This window comes from Geotrypetes seraphini, chromosome 1 (genome assembly GCF_902459505.1).
Source record: "Geotrypetes seraphini chromosome 1, aGeoSer1.1, whole genome shotgun sequence".
In the NCBI taxonomy this organism is placed as follows: Eukaryota; Metazoa; Chordata; class Amphibia; order Gymnophiona; family Dermophiidae; genus Geotrypetes; species Geotrypetes seraphini.
The window spans coordinates 225,565,373-225,584,447 of record NC_047084.1 but is presented as its reverse complement, the minus strand read 5'-3'; the positions used below and the strand labels follow the sequence as shown (position 1 = coordinate 225,584,447).

General features: G+C 43.5%; 1 protein-coding gene across 7 annotated transcripts in view; it reads right to left on the bottom strand.

Annotated features, from left to right (window-relative positions):
* RFC1 (replication factor C subunit 1) overlaps window positions 1-19,075 on the bottom strand; it is a 363,193-nt gene that overhangs the window by 202,169 nt on the left and 141,949 nt on the right. For all 7 annotated transcript variants that reach the window (XM_033947362.1, XM_033947360.1, XM_033947358.1 and 4 more), the window contains one exon: window positions 8,004-8,239. In XM_033947362.1, the coding sequence (XP_033803253.1) occupies window positions 8,004-8,239 (236 nt within the window). The remainder of the gene's footprint in view (window positions 1-8,003; window positions 8,240-19,075) is intronic.

Genomic DNA, 19,075 nt, shown 5'->3' with positions numbered 1-19,075 from the left:
GTTTAGTAAAAGGGGACCAAATTGTAAAATATAGACAGCAGATATAAATTCTCAAAACGGACACATTTTGATCACTAAATTTAAAATAAAATCATTTTTCCTACCTTGTCTGGTGATTTCATGAGTCTCTGGTTGCACTTTCTTCTTCTGACTGTGCAACCAATCTTTCTTTCAGACTGTATGCGTCCTCTCCTCCACACCTCATTCCCTCCCCCAACTTTTTCTTTCTCTCTCCCTGACCTTTCTTTCTTTCTCGCTTCATGCCCCCTTTCTTTTTTTCTGTTTCTCTTCTTTCCTTCTGTTTCCCTGCCTGCCCCCCTTTCTTTCTCCCTGCCCTTCCCCAAGCCACTGCCACTGCCGCTGCCATCGGGGAACAGGACCCTAACGCCACCAATGGATAACAGGCCCCAAAGACGACGCCGATGACGCCCCATGCTCTCTCTGCTTCGGGCCGATTGGTTGGCCCGAACTTCCTCTCCGAAGGCAGAATTGACGTCGGGGAGAGGAAGATTGATCGGCCCGATAGATCGCCAAGGCAAAGGGAGTCCTGGATGATCGACTCACTTTGCCTTGGCGAGCTACCGGTCGATCGCGATCGACCTATTGGGCACCCCTGGTCTAGCATATTCTTGCGGGCGTTGCCACCTTAATCCAGACCAATTCAGATAAGTGCATGTTTACTTATGGTCTTGAAAGCATCAGCATATTGAGGAGAGAGAGACACAAGGAAATACTGATGGAAAGGGAGAGAGGGGGAAGATGCTTTATATAAGGGGGAGACAAAGGGCAGATACTGGATGGAAGAGGGGGCGAAAAAGGGCAGATGGCGTGGGGAAGAGAAAAGTAGGAGATGATGGAAGGGAGAAACTGAAAGGAGAGACACAGGATGCGAGAAAAGGTACACGGGGGATAAAAAAAATTGTTAGTATCGGCTGGGACGGGAGGGATCCCTTCTGTCTCAGCCTACCACTAGACCACCAAAGGGGGAAGAGGGTACAAGGGCAGGAAGGTGGGACATGGTGAAGAGCATGGCAGGGAGGGGGGGACAGGATACAGAGCCTGGCAGGGAGGGGGGCTGACTGCAGAGCCTGGTTGGGAAGGGGGCTGGGTACAGAGCCTGGTAGGAAAGGGGGCTGGGTTCAGAGCCTTGCAGGGAGGGAGGCTGAATGCAGAGCCTGGCAGGGGAGGGCGTGAGGGAGGGGACACTGGGTGCAGATCCTGACAGTGCATAGCACTTGAATATTAAGCCCCTGTCTTATATTCAAGTCAAATCATGTTTCCTCCTTTTTGGGGGGGAAAATGGGGGTCTCACTTATATTTGAATCGACTTATATTCGAGTATATACAGTAGTTGCTCACTTCAAAGGCTGACAAAATTAAATGTCAGACTAACTTGAAAATCTAGCCGTAAGATGCTTGTCAATGCCATCTTGTTTTTTCTTAGTCAGGCTGGAAATATTTCAATTGATCCTCGTAGACAAACATGGTTTAATGGAATAGAGTTGGCATGGATTTAGCTAAAGGAAGTCTTTCCTCGGAAATTTGCTTCATTTCTTTAAAGGCGTCAATAAAAACACGTGGATAAAGGTGAGCCAGTTGATGTAGTGTATCGAGATTTTCAGAAAGCTTTTAACAAAATTCCTCATGGGAGATGTCTAAGAAAATTAAAACACTATGGGATAGGAGGCAATGCTCTGATGTGGATTAAAAACAGGTTAATGGATAGTAAACAGAGGGTAGGATTACATGGTCATTTTTCTCCGTGGAGGGCAAATAGTAGACTGCCACAGGGATTTGTACTAGAACTGGTGCTATTTAACATATTTATAAATTATCTGGAAATTGGAACAAATGAGGTGATTTAATTTGCAGATAACTTAAAACTATTCAAAGTTGTTAAAACACGTTAGCTGTGAAAAACTGCAGAAAGACCTTAGGAAATTGTAAGTTTGGGCCTCCAAATGCTGTGAAGCACATTGGGAAGACGAATCCAAATCATAGTTACTTAATGATGGGATTCACCTCAATAGTCAGCACCCAAGAAAAACATCTAGATGTCATTGTAACCAATATGTTAAAATCTTCTACCAAGTGTGCAATGACAGCAAAACAAAGCAAACAGGATGCTAGGAATTATTACAAAAAGGATGGTAATAAATAAGACCAAGAATATTATAATGTCTCTGCATTGTTCCTTGGTGTGACCTCATCATGAGTATTGTATTCAATTCTGGTTGCCATATCTCTAAAAAGATACACTGCAATTAGGAAAGGTTCAAAGAAGGGTGACCAAAATGAAAAAAGTGAATGAACTCTCATATGAAAAAGGCTAAAGAAGTTAGGGCTCTTCAGTTTGGAAAAGAGACAGCTGAAAGAGGATACGATAGTGGTCTACAAAATCTTGAATGGTACAGAACGGGTAAATGTGAATCATCTAAAGGCATCTAAACAATGTGATAAGGCGGTGCCTGTAGCCAGAAGGATGCTAGGCTGTATAGAAAGAGGAATAACCAGCAGAAGAAGAGAGGTATTAATGCCCCTGTATAGGTCAATGGTGAGGGGGCACTTTGGAGTATTGTGATGTTATGGAGGCCATATCTGGTGAAGGATATTAAAAGACTTGAAGCGGTCCAGACGAAGGTGATGAAAATGGTAAGATGTTTGAACCAAAAGAAGTACGAGAAAAGACTGAAAGACCTTAATATATATACTCTAGAGGAGAGGAGGGACAGGGGAGATATGAAACAGACGTTTAAATACTTGAAATGTATTAATATACAACCAAATCTTTTCCAGAGAAGGGAAAATAGTAAAACTAGAGGGCATATCTTGAGATTGCAGGGAGGAAGACTTAGGAGTAATGTTAAGAAATTCTTTTTCACGGAGAGGCTGGTGGAGGTGGTGGAGAGGAAAACGGTGATGGAATTCAATAAAACATGGGTTAAACACAAAGGATCTCTAATTAGAAAACAAACAAATTATATAAATTAAAGAAGTAAGACTGGTAGGATGGGCTGGAAAGCATCAATGGGAGCTTTACTAATTTGGAACATGAGGATGTTGCTGGCCGGACTTTACGGTTGGTTGGGTAGACAGGAGTGAGTTTGTCGGCAACTTCAGCAGTTGGAACCTAGGACATTACCAGGTGAACTTTTGCCCAGAAATATCAAAGAAGAGGCAAGTTAATTTAATCATGTATTTCTAATGAGAATAACTAATGGGCGGACTGGATAGACCGCTCAGGTCTTTATCTGCCGTCATTTACCGTGTTACTATGTAAATCACCTCCCCATCCAATAATGTTAATATCTCCATGAAATATTACAATTCATTCATTCAAACGCCTCCACAAAGAGAGTAGTTTTAAGTATTTTCTTAAAACTTTTGTAAATCCAGAAGTGCTCTCAATGGCCCTGTCAACTTATTCCATAATAACACCCCTGCTATGGAAATTACAGATACCCTTGTATTTTCATAATGTATTTGTGAAAATTCGCTTAAAGACAATTGTATCGCCCCTTCTGACCTTAAAGATCTAGATGGCCAATAAAGTGTCATTACTTGTATTAAGTACCAGGGGATGCCATGGTGAATAACTTTAAACACCAACACAAGAACTTTAAAGAGAATTCGAAATTTGATAGGCAGCCAATGAAGTGTTCTCAACGAAGGTGTAACGTATTCAAATTTCTTTCCACCACATATCAGCAGCAACGTAGCATTTTGAATCATCTGTAAGGCTATACATTGTGAAGACACCATCCCTAAATACAGTGCATTGCAATAATCCAACTTTGCGATAATTACAGTCTGTACTACCATCCGGAAGTCATACCTTGATAACATCGGTTTAAGTCTGCTCAAAAAATGCATACGGGAGATCCAAGATGGCTGCTGTCTATTCAATCGGGTGACATGCATCTGACCAGAGCTCCCTAGTTACCTGTTTTCTTAGCTGGCGACAGCCTGTTTCCAGTTTAATTTTGTTTCTTCTTGGACGCAATGCCGAAAAGGAGAGGCCAGAGCACTGCTGGTGCCTCGCAGCGCTCTGGAGTGCTGACACTCAGCAACATCGAAGAGTTGCTCAGGCGGATGCAGGGAGCTGCATCAATAACTCCGGATGTTAGCCTGCTGAGGATCCCGGGTGTGGGCGAGACCGGAGGGATCTCTCTAGGGCCTGATACCACCCTTAGCCCGGAGATTAGAGCATCGCCTCCTCCACCCCAGACCATCAGTTCTCCCAGGGGCGAGGAAACCCCCAAAGGTAGGGGCATGAAGACTTCGGGGAACCACCCTCTACTTTTAATTATATATATCTTTTATCTTAAAGACTTACAAGACAGACGAATCTCTTTTTGGAGGTATATTAAAATATCATCAGTTTACTTACTGTTTGCTGTGACCACGAACAATTCTCGCCGCATTCTGATCCATTAAGGATTGCCAACAAGTTAACCATCGACGAGCTCTAATTATAACGGTGTTCTATGTCACTTCCGGTATTTCTTCCCCGGAAGTAATACATGCATAGAAAAATCTGTATAATATTATGCTGTCCTAAAGAAGCTCTCAGTATTACACGAGAGCGAAACGGAGATCTTCCATCGGGGGAAAGCCGGGCAATACAAAATACCCGAGCTAAGTATTATACAGCATTATTGAACATTAAGAACAATAATTTGTTTTAATAGCAATAAAATAAATGCAAAAAATGCTCATATAGTGGGGAAAGACTCTGATCAATGAGAGCCCGTATGTAGGCCAAGTAACCAAGATTAGTTCTGGTAACTGGCCACAGGCACTTGAGATTTGCAGTCTGTATCCCCGACATTACTAAGCAAGGATCTTCTTGATCTTAAGTTGGCCTTTGCTCAAAGCAAGTTATGGGGTAGCCACTGCTTCCCCAGAGATCAGTAGTATGGAATCTTGCTACTGTTTGAGATTCTGCCAAATACTTGGGACCTGGATTGGCCACTGCTGAAAGCAAGATACGGGCTGTACAGACCATCAGCCTGACCCAGTATGGTTATTCTTATGTTCTCACAAAGGCATCCTGTTATAAAAGTAGACTCAACATCTGCGACCCTAGTGGCAGAATTATATTTTGGTGGAAGGCACAGCAAAAAAAATAAAATCCATTATTGGGTTGGACAATTGTTTGAGTGAGAGGCAGCAGCAAGTGCTAACATAGTAAATTTACCCTGTCGCTGACCACAAGAGGCCATTAGCATAGCTGGTGCCATAAAGATACCAAACTAATGGCAAACAATTGGCTGACAACTTCAGCCACAATACACTACAGGGAGAAGACTCAGACAAAAGCACAACATCAGAAACTGAAGGCTTGATTAACTGGAAACTCTTAAAGCAGGGGTGTCAAAGTCTCTCCTCGAGGGCCGCAATCCAGTCGGGTTTTCAGGATTTCCCCAGTGAATATTTATGAGATCTATTTGCATACACTGCTTTCATTGTATGCTAATAGATCACATACATATTCATGGGGGAAATCCTGAAAACCCGACTGAATTGTGGCCCCCCGAGGAGGGACTTTGACACTCCTGTCTTAGAGAGAAGAAAAGATAAAGGTTACTACAGATGGGCAGATTAGATGGGTCATTTGGCCTTTATCTGTTATCATGTTTCTATGTCTTTAGGAGGTATATTAAGCAGATCTGGTGTAACATTTCATATATTTGCACATACAGCTTTAGTTTTCTATTTATGACATTTCTGAATCCAAGATTATTTGGAGTTAATCAATATTTACTTTGGTTCTGAACCGGTTTTATTAGTATAAAATGAAGCTGAATACTGCAAAACAAGAATAGTATTTGGAAAATAAGATAGATAATTGTAAACCTTGCACTTTGAGAAAATAAATTGCAATAAGCAGTTTGGTTGATATCCAGAAGTGGGTGGATTCAGATTTGAAGTTGAAGGACCATGTTTTCAAAATGAGTCAAAAATCATTTATTGAAAAACTGTACAACACATAGGCCCTGATTCTGCAAACTGCATCCTACAGCTCTCTAACCAGCCAATCGGGATACACGTTTTTTAAAAAAACGCTCCCCAGACAAGCCGCCTATATTGAAGGTGCCTCCAGGAGCCTAGGGAGGCCTGCAAGCCTGGCTAGATGTAGCCTTAGGCGAACCTAGGTGGCCATACGCGTCTCACTAGGACAGTGGAAAACGCGTACAATGTAGGCCAGCTATACTTATCGCAGCAAGAGATCTCCCTGCTGCGATAAGTATAGCAAATGCGGCTGCGGCCACCAGTCCCCCCCACCCCCGAAAAATCACGGCAGGAAGGAGCCCAACCCCTCCTGCCCGAAGACCCCCCCCGAAGATCATGGCAGGAGGGAGCCCAACCCCTCCTGCCTAAAGACCTCCCACCCCCACGAAGATTGCGGTAGGAGGGAGCCCAATCCCTCTTGCCCGAATACACCTCCCCACACAGCTAACCCCCCCAACCTGAAAAGTTGGCCGGACGGGTCTCCTACCATCCGTCCGGCCCGCCCGCGTCAAAATGAAGGTGGCCTGCCCCTTCCTGGTGCATTGTGGGATGCACCGGGGAGGGGCCTAAGGCCTGATTGACCCTGGACCAGGCGTCTAAAGCCCCTCTTATGGGCCTGGGCCAATTAGGTCATAGGTGCCTGGGCCAATTAGGTCATAGGTGCCTCCCCGGTGCATCCCACAATGCACTGGGAAGGGGCAGGCCTGCCTCATTTTGACGGAGGCGGGACTACCGGACGGATGGTAGGAAGACCTGGCCAGCCAACCAGCCAACTTTTCAGGTTAGTGGGGGGGAGGAGGATTAGCTGTGGGGGTGTCTTTGGGCAGGAGGGTTGGGCTCCCTTCTGCTGCGATCTTCATTGGGGGGTCTTCGGGCAGAAGCGGTTGGGCTCCCTTCTGCCACGATCATTCGGGGAGATGGGGGGACTGGCAGCTGTGGCCACTATACTTACTGCAGTAGGGAGATCCTTTGCCACAATAAGTATAGCGGCCACATCTACAATAACCCGGTTCTGTAAAATGGATGTCGATTACAAAATCAGGTTTATTTTAGGCGGGTGCAGGCCCAATTCTGTATAGGACGCCCGTCCCAGGGGTCCTATACAGAATCTGGGCCATAGTGTTTTGATAAATAACTGTTTGCATAATTGAACTGTATTTGTTTCCTACATTTTTTGAGAAATATTGCTGATACAATAATAGCAAAAGTTTTTTCTACCTATATAACTGAGGCTTTTTCTTTCGTTAGCCATCTTGATGGTATACTATAAACCTAAAAGCCTGGAGTTCAATATATTTGTGTGGGAAGTCCTTTTTTTTAATTTGTTGCCTTATTAACCCCATTCCTCTTTTTGATTATTATTGAAAAATTGTACATCAACTTTGTCCTTATTTGGAATGTGATCATCTTAGGGCTATTGGATATTGTCTCATTTGGATATTGTTTCATTTTGTTTACTGTAATGGTATTTTGCCAGGTCTTCCACAAATATTATCTCATTTGCAACTGGTGCAGAATATAGCAGCATAGATTAAGGGATGAAAAGACATGCTCATGTTTCCCATTACAGGAATCTCATTGGTTATTGGACCAGTACTGAATACAATTTTATGCTATTGTCATTGATTTTTTGGTCAAGATTGGGCCACAGTCTATCTAATTTATAAGATAAATGGTCCAGCTATGTTCCTTCTCATTTTTTTTTCCAAACTACAGAACTATTACAGTAGATACTGAAATCTTGAATAGCGAGAAAATGCAACAGCACAAGATTATGGCATGAGAATGCATAGACAATATCTGTTGTATTATGGATGGTTTAGAGAGAGCTAGGTCAAATAACTTTTCCTTGGCTCATAAGTGGGTTCAGAAAATTTAAAAAAATAACTGTTTTAGTTTTTATCTTGTTCGATGACAAGGAAGTGACAGAAACAGAGCATTCCCCTCACCTCACCTTTAAATTGTTTTCTCAGTTTTTCAATACTTACTGTTTTCCTTTTGCTAGCCACCAGTTTCTTTTCCGACCTGTGAACACTGCCAGTTCCAAAATAGTCCAATGCAGATGTGGGAGTTAGTTTTACTGGTGAAGGTGGTTTTGCTTTAGTGTGTGGCTTAGTCTCTGCTTCTGATCTTCCGCCTGATGTTTTTGTGCTATTTACCATGGATGCTCCATTTTCTTTGGGTTTCCGGGAACTTTTCTTCTTAATAAAGTCATCTTCATCATCTGAACAGAAAAAAAAGGCATTATTAGGTTTCCAACAAGTTTCATATTACAATATAGTGTACCTGCCGAACTAAGGGAATGCCAATTTCAAGTGGTCTATCGAGCATACTTTTCCCAAGAGCAGGTGAACAAAGCAGGGGGTATTTCTTCCCCGACCTGCCCTAAATGTCAACAGGGCTGTAATTCATTTTTCCACGCTTTTTGGGGGTGCCCTCGCGTGAAAGTTTTTTGGAGGGCTGTACTCCTCTTTCTGGAAAAGCTTTTTGGCCAATCTCTTCCGATGTCGCCGGTAGGCTTACTTCTGGATCGGTATGAATCTTTGAGGGTGTCTGCTTGGGGACATCGGATGCTAATTCGGAAGGCTGCTGTTTTAGGTAAGAAGATCATACTTAGTGTATGGATGCAACCGACCGCACCTGCTTCCTGGGCTTGGAGGAACCGCTTTCATAATTTGATGCTCTTGGAGCAACGCCATGCCCGCTTGTCTTTCAAGCAGAAAAAAGTTTTTTTGCAGATCTAGGACTCCTATATTCAATCGCTTTCCCCTAGGGCCAGAAGTCTGGTCTTAAGCTCGTTCTAGGTGATGATACCGCATGTCCTCGAACGCTTCCCTGGGATGTTTGGTATGGTGTTTGGCTGAATGTGGATGGTTGGTATGGATGTAGTGGAGTGTGTTGTTCGTAAGCTGGGGAGTGTGGGGGTGGTTTCCGTGGGAGGATGGTCTGGGTTGGGGATATCTCTGTTCGGTGCTTGCTGAGTGGCATAAGAACACAGCTTGCTCAGAAGTTCTTCTGGTCTGTTTGTTTTCTTTGGGGAGATGGGGGTGGGGTATGGGGGTTTGGATTCCTGTATGGGTGGAGTGTATGCAATCGGGAGTGGGCAGAGCGGGGGACGGGGGTCTATTTCCAAATCATGTCTTGTACTTTTGGTTTTCTCGACCTCGTTATGCTTTTGCTTTGTTCTGTGTGTTTGCTGATTGTACAACAATAAAACACGATTTACACTAAAATATAGTGTACCGAGCTAATAACATATAACTGAAATTCTGTTAAAAAAAGAGTAAAAAAACAAGTCTTAGATATTAACAGAATTTAATATATCTTCTACACTTTCTATGAGGTTTAAAACAAAAAAATATATACTACTGACTGGTATAAAGTCAGAGGCAAAATTAATTTGACATTTTAATGCTCTCATGCTCAGGCTTCATTTACACTTTGCACTTATCTAGAGGGTCTTTTACAAAGCTGTTGTAGTGATGCTGCCATGGTAAATGTACCAAGTCCACAGGAATTGAGTGGGCCTTGGTGCATTTGCCATGGCAGAATCACTACTACGACTTTGTAAAAGATCCCCCTTAGTTTTGTTTTGAAAATATCAATGAATCAGCCTTCTGGTTTATTATTGAAATTGTTCACAAAGTAGTACAGATTGTTGCCAAACACTATGGGCTCCTTTTACACAGGTGCGTTAGGGTCTTAAAGCGTGGAATAGTGCGCGCTATATTGCCACGCGCGCTAGCCACTACCATCTCCTTTTAAGCAGGCGGTAATTTTTCAGCTAGCACATGCTAATCCGGTGCATGCTTTGGACCGATATTTCTCACTTGCATCCAGGTCGAAGCGGATCATATTGTGATTGCTGCTTCCCAGCGTCCCTTCTACTTCTACATGTTGTGCCGGTCCTCGTAGTCCATTTACAATTAAGTCCAGAATTGCATTTCCTCTCATATTTTCCTTGACAAGTTGTTCCAGGAAGCAATCGCCTACAGTATCCAGGAACTTGGTCTCCCTAGCGTAGCCGGAGGTGCCTACGTTCCAGTCATCCATGATAACTACGTTGCCTCCCTTGCAGCTGCGCTTAATCTCGTTTGTTATTTCCGCATCAATTTCTTCGGACTGCCCTGGGAGTCGGTAGTAGATCCCAATCTTCGTTTCCAGTCCATTTGTTCCTGGAATTTTGATCCATAGAGACTTTAACTTATCCGTCAGTCGTGGTGTGCTCTCTCCAGTAGATTCAATTCCCTCTTTGACGTATATGGTAATGCCCCCACCTTTTTGAGCCACTCTGTCTCTGCGGTATACAATAATGAAACCAGGCAGGTGTCCTCCATTGAGAGCAAAATACAAGTCTTCACATCATGGGTGAAACCACTATGGAGCTGTGCAAGAAAAATTACTTAGTATTTACCAGAAGCTTTTGTGTTACTCCACCATACATGCGTGCAATATCTGCCTCCCAATGTTGCACAGAACCACCTCAGTATTTGTCAATCAACTTGAGTGCAACACTTTGAGGAGGTGAGTGGTATGTGAGGACTTGCAGATGTTCACTTTGGACATCAGGATTCAGGTAAGTAACTGTTTTTTCCAAGAACCAAAGAACAGCAAGTTCACACCAGTGCTGCCCGATTTCCAATTCAAATCGATTCACCGATTCACTTTGGGTGAATCAATTCGAATCGATTTGATTTTTTTAAAAATTGGCCTGGCCAATTCGGTGACCAACCCTCTTCCCCATGCCTTCCTAAAGCAGGAGCGGCAGCGCTGCCTCTTGCTGTGCTGCCGCTGCTGCTTTAGGGGGCGAGGGGGGAGGGTCAGTCGGGAAGAGCTGCAAAAATGCTGGTTCTACCTTGTTTCAAGTTTCAAGTTTATTAAATTTTGATTTTATGCAATATCCAATATTTCAATGCGTATTACATAATTGTAATGTACAATCAAGAATCAAGGAGCGGGTCATTGGTATGGGCAGACTCGATGGGCTATGGCCCTTTTCTGCCGTCAATTTCTATGTTTCTATGTTTCTAATAAAAGCCAGAGATGACAAATACAAATACAAATGAGACAAAATTATACAAACTAATGATTATGTTCTATTAATACAAACTGGAACAAGTAGGTAAAAGGCAGAAATACAATTTATACAATTTATAAAATTAATTTTTTTTAAAAAAGGGAACATTTAAGGTTTGTACATAAGGATAGGGTCAATTAAGAAAAAATATGAAGAAAATTAATTGATAAAAAAGCTTCAATTATTTTAAAATGATTCAAGGAAAGAGGTAATTTTAGGAATAATTAATCAGTTTAAAAATAGATAATTTTAATATGAAGAATATATAAAGTTCCAGATTAATATTAATGATCTTTTGAAAGAAGAGAAAAATAAGAGGATTAAGATTATAAAAGCACTTATAGTTTCCATGTTGATGTCCTACTCATTTGATTCTTTTGAGAATAAGTACTAAAGGAGCCTGCAGAGGATCACCAGTTGGCTGTAGCAATCCTAGCAGGCTGCCGTAGCCTCAGCAGCACGCTCCCTCTGCCATGGTCCTGTAGATCAGAAGAGGGGCAGGACCGCAGCAGAGGGAGCGTGCTGTGGAGGCCAATGAGGATCACTACAGTCAACTGGTGATCCTCTGCAGGCCGCTTTAATGTGAGACTGAGAAGCAGGGATGGAGAAAGAAAAGGAACAGAGGGCCAAATCTAGGGCCAAAAGGAAAGATGCCAGACCTCCGGGGGAGGGAAGGGAAACGGAAGGGAAGGGAAGAAGAAAGAAGGACACCCTGGCAAGTTAGTTATCAGAAGACAACCAGAGCCTGGGACTAACATGATTTGAATAATGTCAGATTTTAAATGTGTATCCTGCCAGAGCTGATATTAGACAGCAAGTGTGAACTAGGATCTAAAAGCGACAGGAAAAGTCTTTTTTATTTACTTTGTTTACATCACAGAGCCAGCGTGGGGTTGGAGAGGTTGGAACCCTATACAGTACTTCAACTAAGACTAAGGTGTCCTTTTATTAAGGTGCACATTTAATGCATGCTAAATTGGTTAGCATACCTTAATAAAAAGATCCTATCTTCCTCTCAACTCTCATTCTCCTGTTCACAGTGCCCTCAGTCCAGCAGACTAATCACAGTTGTAAATGGGGAGGGTCATATTCTCTTGGCAAACACATCTGATAAAAAGTAAGCAAGGCCAGCAACACTCCTACTTACCTGTGACATCAATATATTAGCTAGAAATCCAACATGACAGTGTATCAATGCTTTATTAATGAATGGCAATGTCTTTTTCATACTTAGATATCTGATATTGTTCTGAGGAAGCATGCTATTATTTGGGAAACATCCAGGTCATTTACAATAGAATGGTACTTCAAATTCTTCATAGTGATTTTATTAAGCCACTAGTCTTTAAGCCCGTTACATTAACGGGTACTAGAATAGATGTGTGTGTCTATCTTTCTTTGTTTCTCTCTCTCCCCTTGGCCGCTGTCTGTCTGTCTATGTTTATTTGTTTTTCTCTCCTTGGACACTGGCTGTCTCTCCTTAGACGCTGGCTGTCTCTCCTTGGACGCTGCCTGAATGTCTTCCTTTCTGTCTGTCTCACTGGCCCCCTGTGTGTCATTCTTTGTGTCTGTGTCCTTGTGTCATTCCCCCGCCCCCCCCCCCGAGCAAAGCTGTCTGCCCCCAGCATACCCCTTTCCCTCTCCCTGACCCCCTTGTGTCTTCCCCCTCCCCCCCCGAGCAAAGCTGTCTACCCCCCAGCACACGTCTGCAACAAAAGCATCCCCCTGTACCTGCAGCACTGGCATGACACCCTTCAGCCAATCGTGAGTGCTCAGAGCGCGACAGGGAGCGGGGCCTGCAGCTTCTTCGGCGTTGGTAAGGAAGGAGAGGTTGGTCCAACTCTCCGCAGGGGCTTTGGGGACAGTCTTCTGCGGCTCGAAGTCCTCCTCCCAGCAGCACTCCGTACTGCCTTCCTCCTGCCGCCCAGAATAGATGTGTATATGTCTGGGGGTTTTTTATTTGTCTCTCTCTCCTTGGACGCTGTCTGTCTGTCATTCTTTGTGTCTGTCTCTCCCTGGTCCCCTGTCCCCTGTCTGTCCGTCTTTCTTTCTGTCTGTCTCCCTGGCCCCCCTGCTTGCCAAAGCAGCCCCCTTTCCCTCTCCCCCTGTTCTGCAATGCCTACCTGCTCCGTGGCCCCCTTCTGTTCCTCCCCCACCTGATTGCTGTCTGCCCCCAGCACACCCCTCCCCCCAAAGCAGCCTCCTTTCCCTCTCCCCCTGTTCTGCAATGCCTACCTGCTCCATGGCCCCTTTCTGTTCCCCCTCCCCACCCATGATTGCTATCTGCAATCAGCACAACCCTCCCACCAAAACAGCCCCCTTTCCTGCCTGCTCCATGGCCCTTCTTTTTCCTCTTCCCCTCCCTCAAGTCATCGCTGCCATTCCTATTTAAAACGGCCTGCTGAGGTTCGCGGCCGGCTGTAGCGAACCTCGCAGGCCGCTGTTCACCTCAGTAGCATGTTCCCTCTGACGCGATCGCGTCAGAGGGAACGTACTACCATGTGGAGAGCGGCCTGCGAGGTTCGCTACAGCCGGCCGCGAACCTCAGCAGGCCGTTTTAAATAGGAATGGCAGCGGTGACTGGAGGGAGGGGAAGAACAGGAGCGGTAGCGGTTGTTGTGGGAGGGGGGGAGTCGGCGACGTGCAGGCCGCTGTGAACAGGAGTGGCAGCGGCGGCAGGACCATGCTCCTGTCGCCCGATGCAGCTAACTGGCGCATACGCCTCAAGCCGCGGTCAAGGCTGGGGACTCGCGCATGCGCACTCCTTCGGCCACAGACCTACAGCGCACGGAACACGCAAATAGAAGTGCGCATGCGCGGCTAGCTCTTTATTATATTAGATGTTCTAAAAACTAAAAATACATAGCTGGATTTTTATTTTATTTTTTTTACTTTTCCTTCCCTTCTCTTATAATTTTCTCTTATATGTAAGTTTATGGAATCAGGAAAAAGCAAGCAAATTCTATCATTTAACACCTAGGGGTCCTTTTATCAAGGCGCGGTACAGGTTTAACACGCGGAATACCGTGCGTTAAACCGCCTGCCGCACTAGTCGCTAACGCCTCCATTGACGAGGCGTTAGTATTTTGGCTTGCCATGGGGATTAACGTGTGATGAAATGTCCGACGCGCTAACCCCGTAGCGCACCTTGATAAAAGGAGCCCCTAGACTTTAACTAACATCCACCAATAGTTAAACGTATGAAATTGAGACATATTCATGTTAGCAATGCTCTACCATCTGTCATGAATAGACCACATAATATTGACTGAAAATTATAGGCCATTTCAATGCCAAATCCAATGCATACAGCTAAAATAAAAATCACTACTGTATATACTCAAATATAAACCGAGATGTTTATGCCCAAAAATTGGCCCAAAAATGGGTGTCTCGGTTTCTATTCAGACCAGCTCCCACCCACCACCTCCCAGACTGTTGCAGGCCTCTGCCGAGCAGCCACGATCTGCACCTTGTCCCTCCTCCCTGCCGATATTCTGCATGCTGCTGCGCCTTCCATACGACTCACGTATCTGGAATCCCTGGTGGTCCAGAGGTGTAGCAGGCAGGAGTGAGCTTTCCGCACTCCTGCCCCGCTGCTAAGCTGGCCGCTGCTGCAAGTTCTGACTTCAGCTATACCAAGCAGGAGAGCGCTTTGATGCTGCTGCTCAGTGCTGAGCAGCTTCCTGAATGGCTCCCACAAATTCTCACGAGATTCACCACAGCCATTCAGGAAGCCAAGCAAGCATCAAGCAGCAGCACCAAAGCGCACTCCTACTCGGTACAACTGAACCGCCAGAACTCAGGGCAGCAACCAGCTCAGCAGTGGGGCAGGAGCACAGAAAACTCGCTCCTACCCTTTACACCTTTGGACCACCAGGGATTCCAGGTACGTGAGTCATAGGGAAGCTGCAGCGATATGCAGGATATTGGCAGAGAGGAGGTACAATGGGCAGAGCAAGGAGAAGGCGCAGGGTGCAGATCCTGGCAGGGCAGGACACTTGAATATTAAGCTGCCCATCTTTTATTCGAGTCAACCATTTTTCCTCCTTTTTGGGGGGAAAAATGAAGGTCTCAACATATTCAGATCAACTTATATTCGTCTATATACAGTAGTTAATAAAGAGTAAACAATGAAGCAGACAACATTTGTAGAAATATAAAATGTGCATTTTTCAACATCATGCTAAAAGAAGGTAACAGTATATAACAATACGAATGCTGACTCAGTAGATGAAGACAGATATCCTTGCTTTAACAGCTTTCCTTCACAAAGGCTGCACAGATTCCGACAATAGATCAGTTTCAAACTTACTCTTGGAAAAAAATGTGTCCCTGATCATTTTATTGTAAATTATTTCCTAATCAAAGACAGTGAAATGTCCAATGGCTCTAGAAATCCAAACAAGCCAGGAATCTGAAACAATCTCCCTGCCATCTAAAATTTATTTGTCCTAAAACAGTATGAAAAGAAGTAGCACTCAAACTCTGTCAGTAAGCGAACCATGTTCATCATATCTTCTATTAAGTTATATGAAATTTCAATGATGTCTTTTTAAGGGTTCTTTTACAAAGGACACTTCTCTGGAAATGTAATCTGTTGATATAAACACATCATAACAAAAAAAACACATTCCAACAGTAGCTTGTGCTTTATTCCTCTATAAAGTAGATACTCTAAAAAAAAAATAATAAACACATCCATCGACTTATACCCCCACTCCCATCCCCACAAAAATGCTGGCCCCAGGAAGTACAGAAGTAAAGCAATAATTTTGATGGGCACATAATTAACCCCTTCAGATTCTCTACCCAACACAAAGATTGCCCTGGAAGTTCAACTGCAAGCTGAAATGTCAAGGCTGCAAGCATCAATAAAAATATAAAGCAAACAACTCAAGTTATTTAGTTATTAATTTACAGTCTAATGTAAGATAAACATGATCATGAGCCAGGTCACGGAACTTCAGTTTCTCCTTTTCTGTTTTTGATGGCTCACACTCCTCCCCACCTAATTTTCTACTCCAGTCAAAATATGCTCCTACTGTGTTTACTGCCATTTATAACCAGCAGAGAGGGATGTGATCCAATGTCAAAAGTGTCACTAGGGCCCTGCCCTCTTCCCTCTATAGCCCTGCAAATTCCACTCCATGTGTTTCAGTTAAGAGTGATAGCTGGGTTCTTAAATCTAGAACTTTCAGGGAATTTTAAATTCTTGGATAACTGTGTGCTATTTCATAACTTTGTACATAAGCAGACATAAAGCCTTTGGGCAAAAAAACGTGAATTTGATACTTTGGGGTAATTTCATAACTATAAGCACATGTTTTCCCCTCTATGCACTACCTCTATCATATTCATGCACATACTCTGAAAACTTAACTGGCTTTGGTCCTTCAGAACAATTTGGGGATCAATGTTATCAAGGACATGTATACATATTAACGTTTCCATAACCTCACCTCCACTTAGTCTGAGTTAAATGTTGCCCATACAGGCTGTTCCTCTCATTCTATATGGCATAGCGCCTAAACTTAAGTACTCCCTTGTGTGCTAAAATTTATAGAATATTAGCACTTATGTAGGTGAATGTATACTTACATGTGTAAGTGCTAGCAAAAACTCAGCAGTGTTTTATTAAGTATGTGCACAAATTGCCTTAGCACATAACTGCAAAGGGAGGCAGCACATACATGTGGGCGGAGTTTGGGTAGGACTCCCTGTTACATGCTAAAGTGCTGCATTTATACATGGGCATTTATGCCAGCCATCGATCTGCAATAAGTGAGTGTACCTAAATGTAGACACATTGATGCTAATTTATGAAAAGATTCTATAATAATAATACTACTTATAACCAACTACTATACCTAAACATAGGTTGTGAGCAAATATACATTCTAAGAGGAGGACAACAATCGTCCAGAAATCACAATTACAGAAATTACAAAATCATGAAAATAAGATTAATTAACGTAACAGAAATTTAGAACCGGGGAGGGGAAGGCCCATTTTAGACGATGCAGGCAGGCCAGCTGGGAGGAGGGTGTCCACGTCCCTTTGTGCATCTATGTGAAGGTAAGGGAGAGGGGGTGTCATGGGAGGGGGCATTAGAGGCGGGGGAAGGTGTTCTATGGCAAGGGCGGGTCATTCGGCAACGGGGAGAGTGGGCATATCTCCCGTTGGGGGGGGGTGCGCGCGGCAGAGTGGCAGCAGGCATTTCTTGGAAGCAGGGAGAGTGGGCATCTCTTCCGCTGTTGTTGTGGGGGGGAGGGGGTTTGGGGAGTTACACATTTTTCTGCACATGTGCCCAACGCCATCACCAGCGATGGGCACATGCAAATTTAGCAAATCTTCGCTGCTGTCTGCCAACCTCATCTGCATGCGTGATTTTTTGAGAATGTCTCACTTTTTTTAATTCGCTATTAAAACGGCTGCATTAGCAGATCGTCGTTTTTTTAGAATCCTGGCCTTATTTTATTGGACTGTGAAATGTTAATCTCATTCCCAAGGAGGGGGAGGAAACCTAGGTAATTTCACAGTGGAAGCACAGGGAAAAGGCTGTTCCTGGGAACTGTGCTAATCTTGCTTGTTTGTAATCTGAATAATGTTTGCTTTTTTTGCCACTGTCTTGTGGATTTAAAAGTGGTTTTGAACTCTAATTCACATTGGAACCCACTATGCTGCTCAGGTCATATGTTTGAAGATTTGGAGGGTTTTTTTGCATAAGAAATAAAAATAATTGTTTGAACCTTTACCAAGGACCATTCTGACAATATTTGGTGTTTCCTTACTAAATTAAACTGGGGGAGGTTCATTGGGAGAATAACCCCGTGCCAGTCCAGCTGTCCTGGTGTTTGCATGACCACTGGCGGCACACTATTTAAGCAACTATGATTCACAGTATCTGAGATCAAATGAATAAAAAAGTGAACAGAAATACAATTATATCATCATAATGTGGTCTTTGCAACTTTCATCACCATCCATGATTAAAATATTAATTACACTTGTATTACACCCCCTTAGGAACCAGCTTACTGATTATCCTTCATATCATTTAGGGTAATAGAAATTTCACATGTTCACTTAAGCTGTTTTATCTAATTATATTTTGACCAATGGGATCATAATGCATCCAAATGAGGCCTAAGAAATAAAACCAAACTGTAAACAAATCTATTTGCCACATAACAAAATTAATTCTACATATCTAACACATTTTGATTGTGCAATATCTTACATTTATCTATAATTCTATACAGACAAATAGATCCTACAAATATAAACTACTGTATATACCAAAACCAAACATGGCAGGGTCAGTCCTGACTACTGTAATTTGAAGGAAAAAAAATCAGAAATTAATAGCAAGGACAATTCCCATTCTAACATATTCTCCAACAGTCATGACCTATGGAGCGTAAGAAGCGGTACTGGGATTAAGCCAAGGTTGAGGTTGAGGGTGCAGGGTGTCCAGAGCAGAGGATAGTATAGAGTTGTTTGACGAGACAGCCTCATGGACAGACTTGGATAATATAGTGGAGGCGTGGAAAGGTGAAACAGTGGTTGAGAGCGTGGAAGGATCAAGGGCTTGAAGATTTCAAAACCTGTTGATGACAGCGTGGCGAAGGGGGAATAATTGTGAAGGTTATCAGATGATGATCAGAGATTGGGAACAGTGAGGTAGAGAGGTTAGACAGAGAGCAGTTGGAAAAGAAGACAAGATCAAGGCAGTAGGGATAGTGGAACATAGCTGGAGGTTGAATGATGAGGGTAAGGCAAGAAATTTAGAGGCATAAGTATCAGAGGGATTGTCAGCCTGAATGTTAAAATCCCCAAGAAAGAGGAAGGGAGAAGATGAATCAAGAAAGACAGAACGCCAGGAGTCAAATTCAGTGTGAAAGGAGGAAAGGGATTTCTCTGGGGAACGATAAATGATTGCTATCCGGAGAGGTAAAGGAGTGAATAGGCAGACGGAAT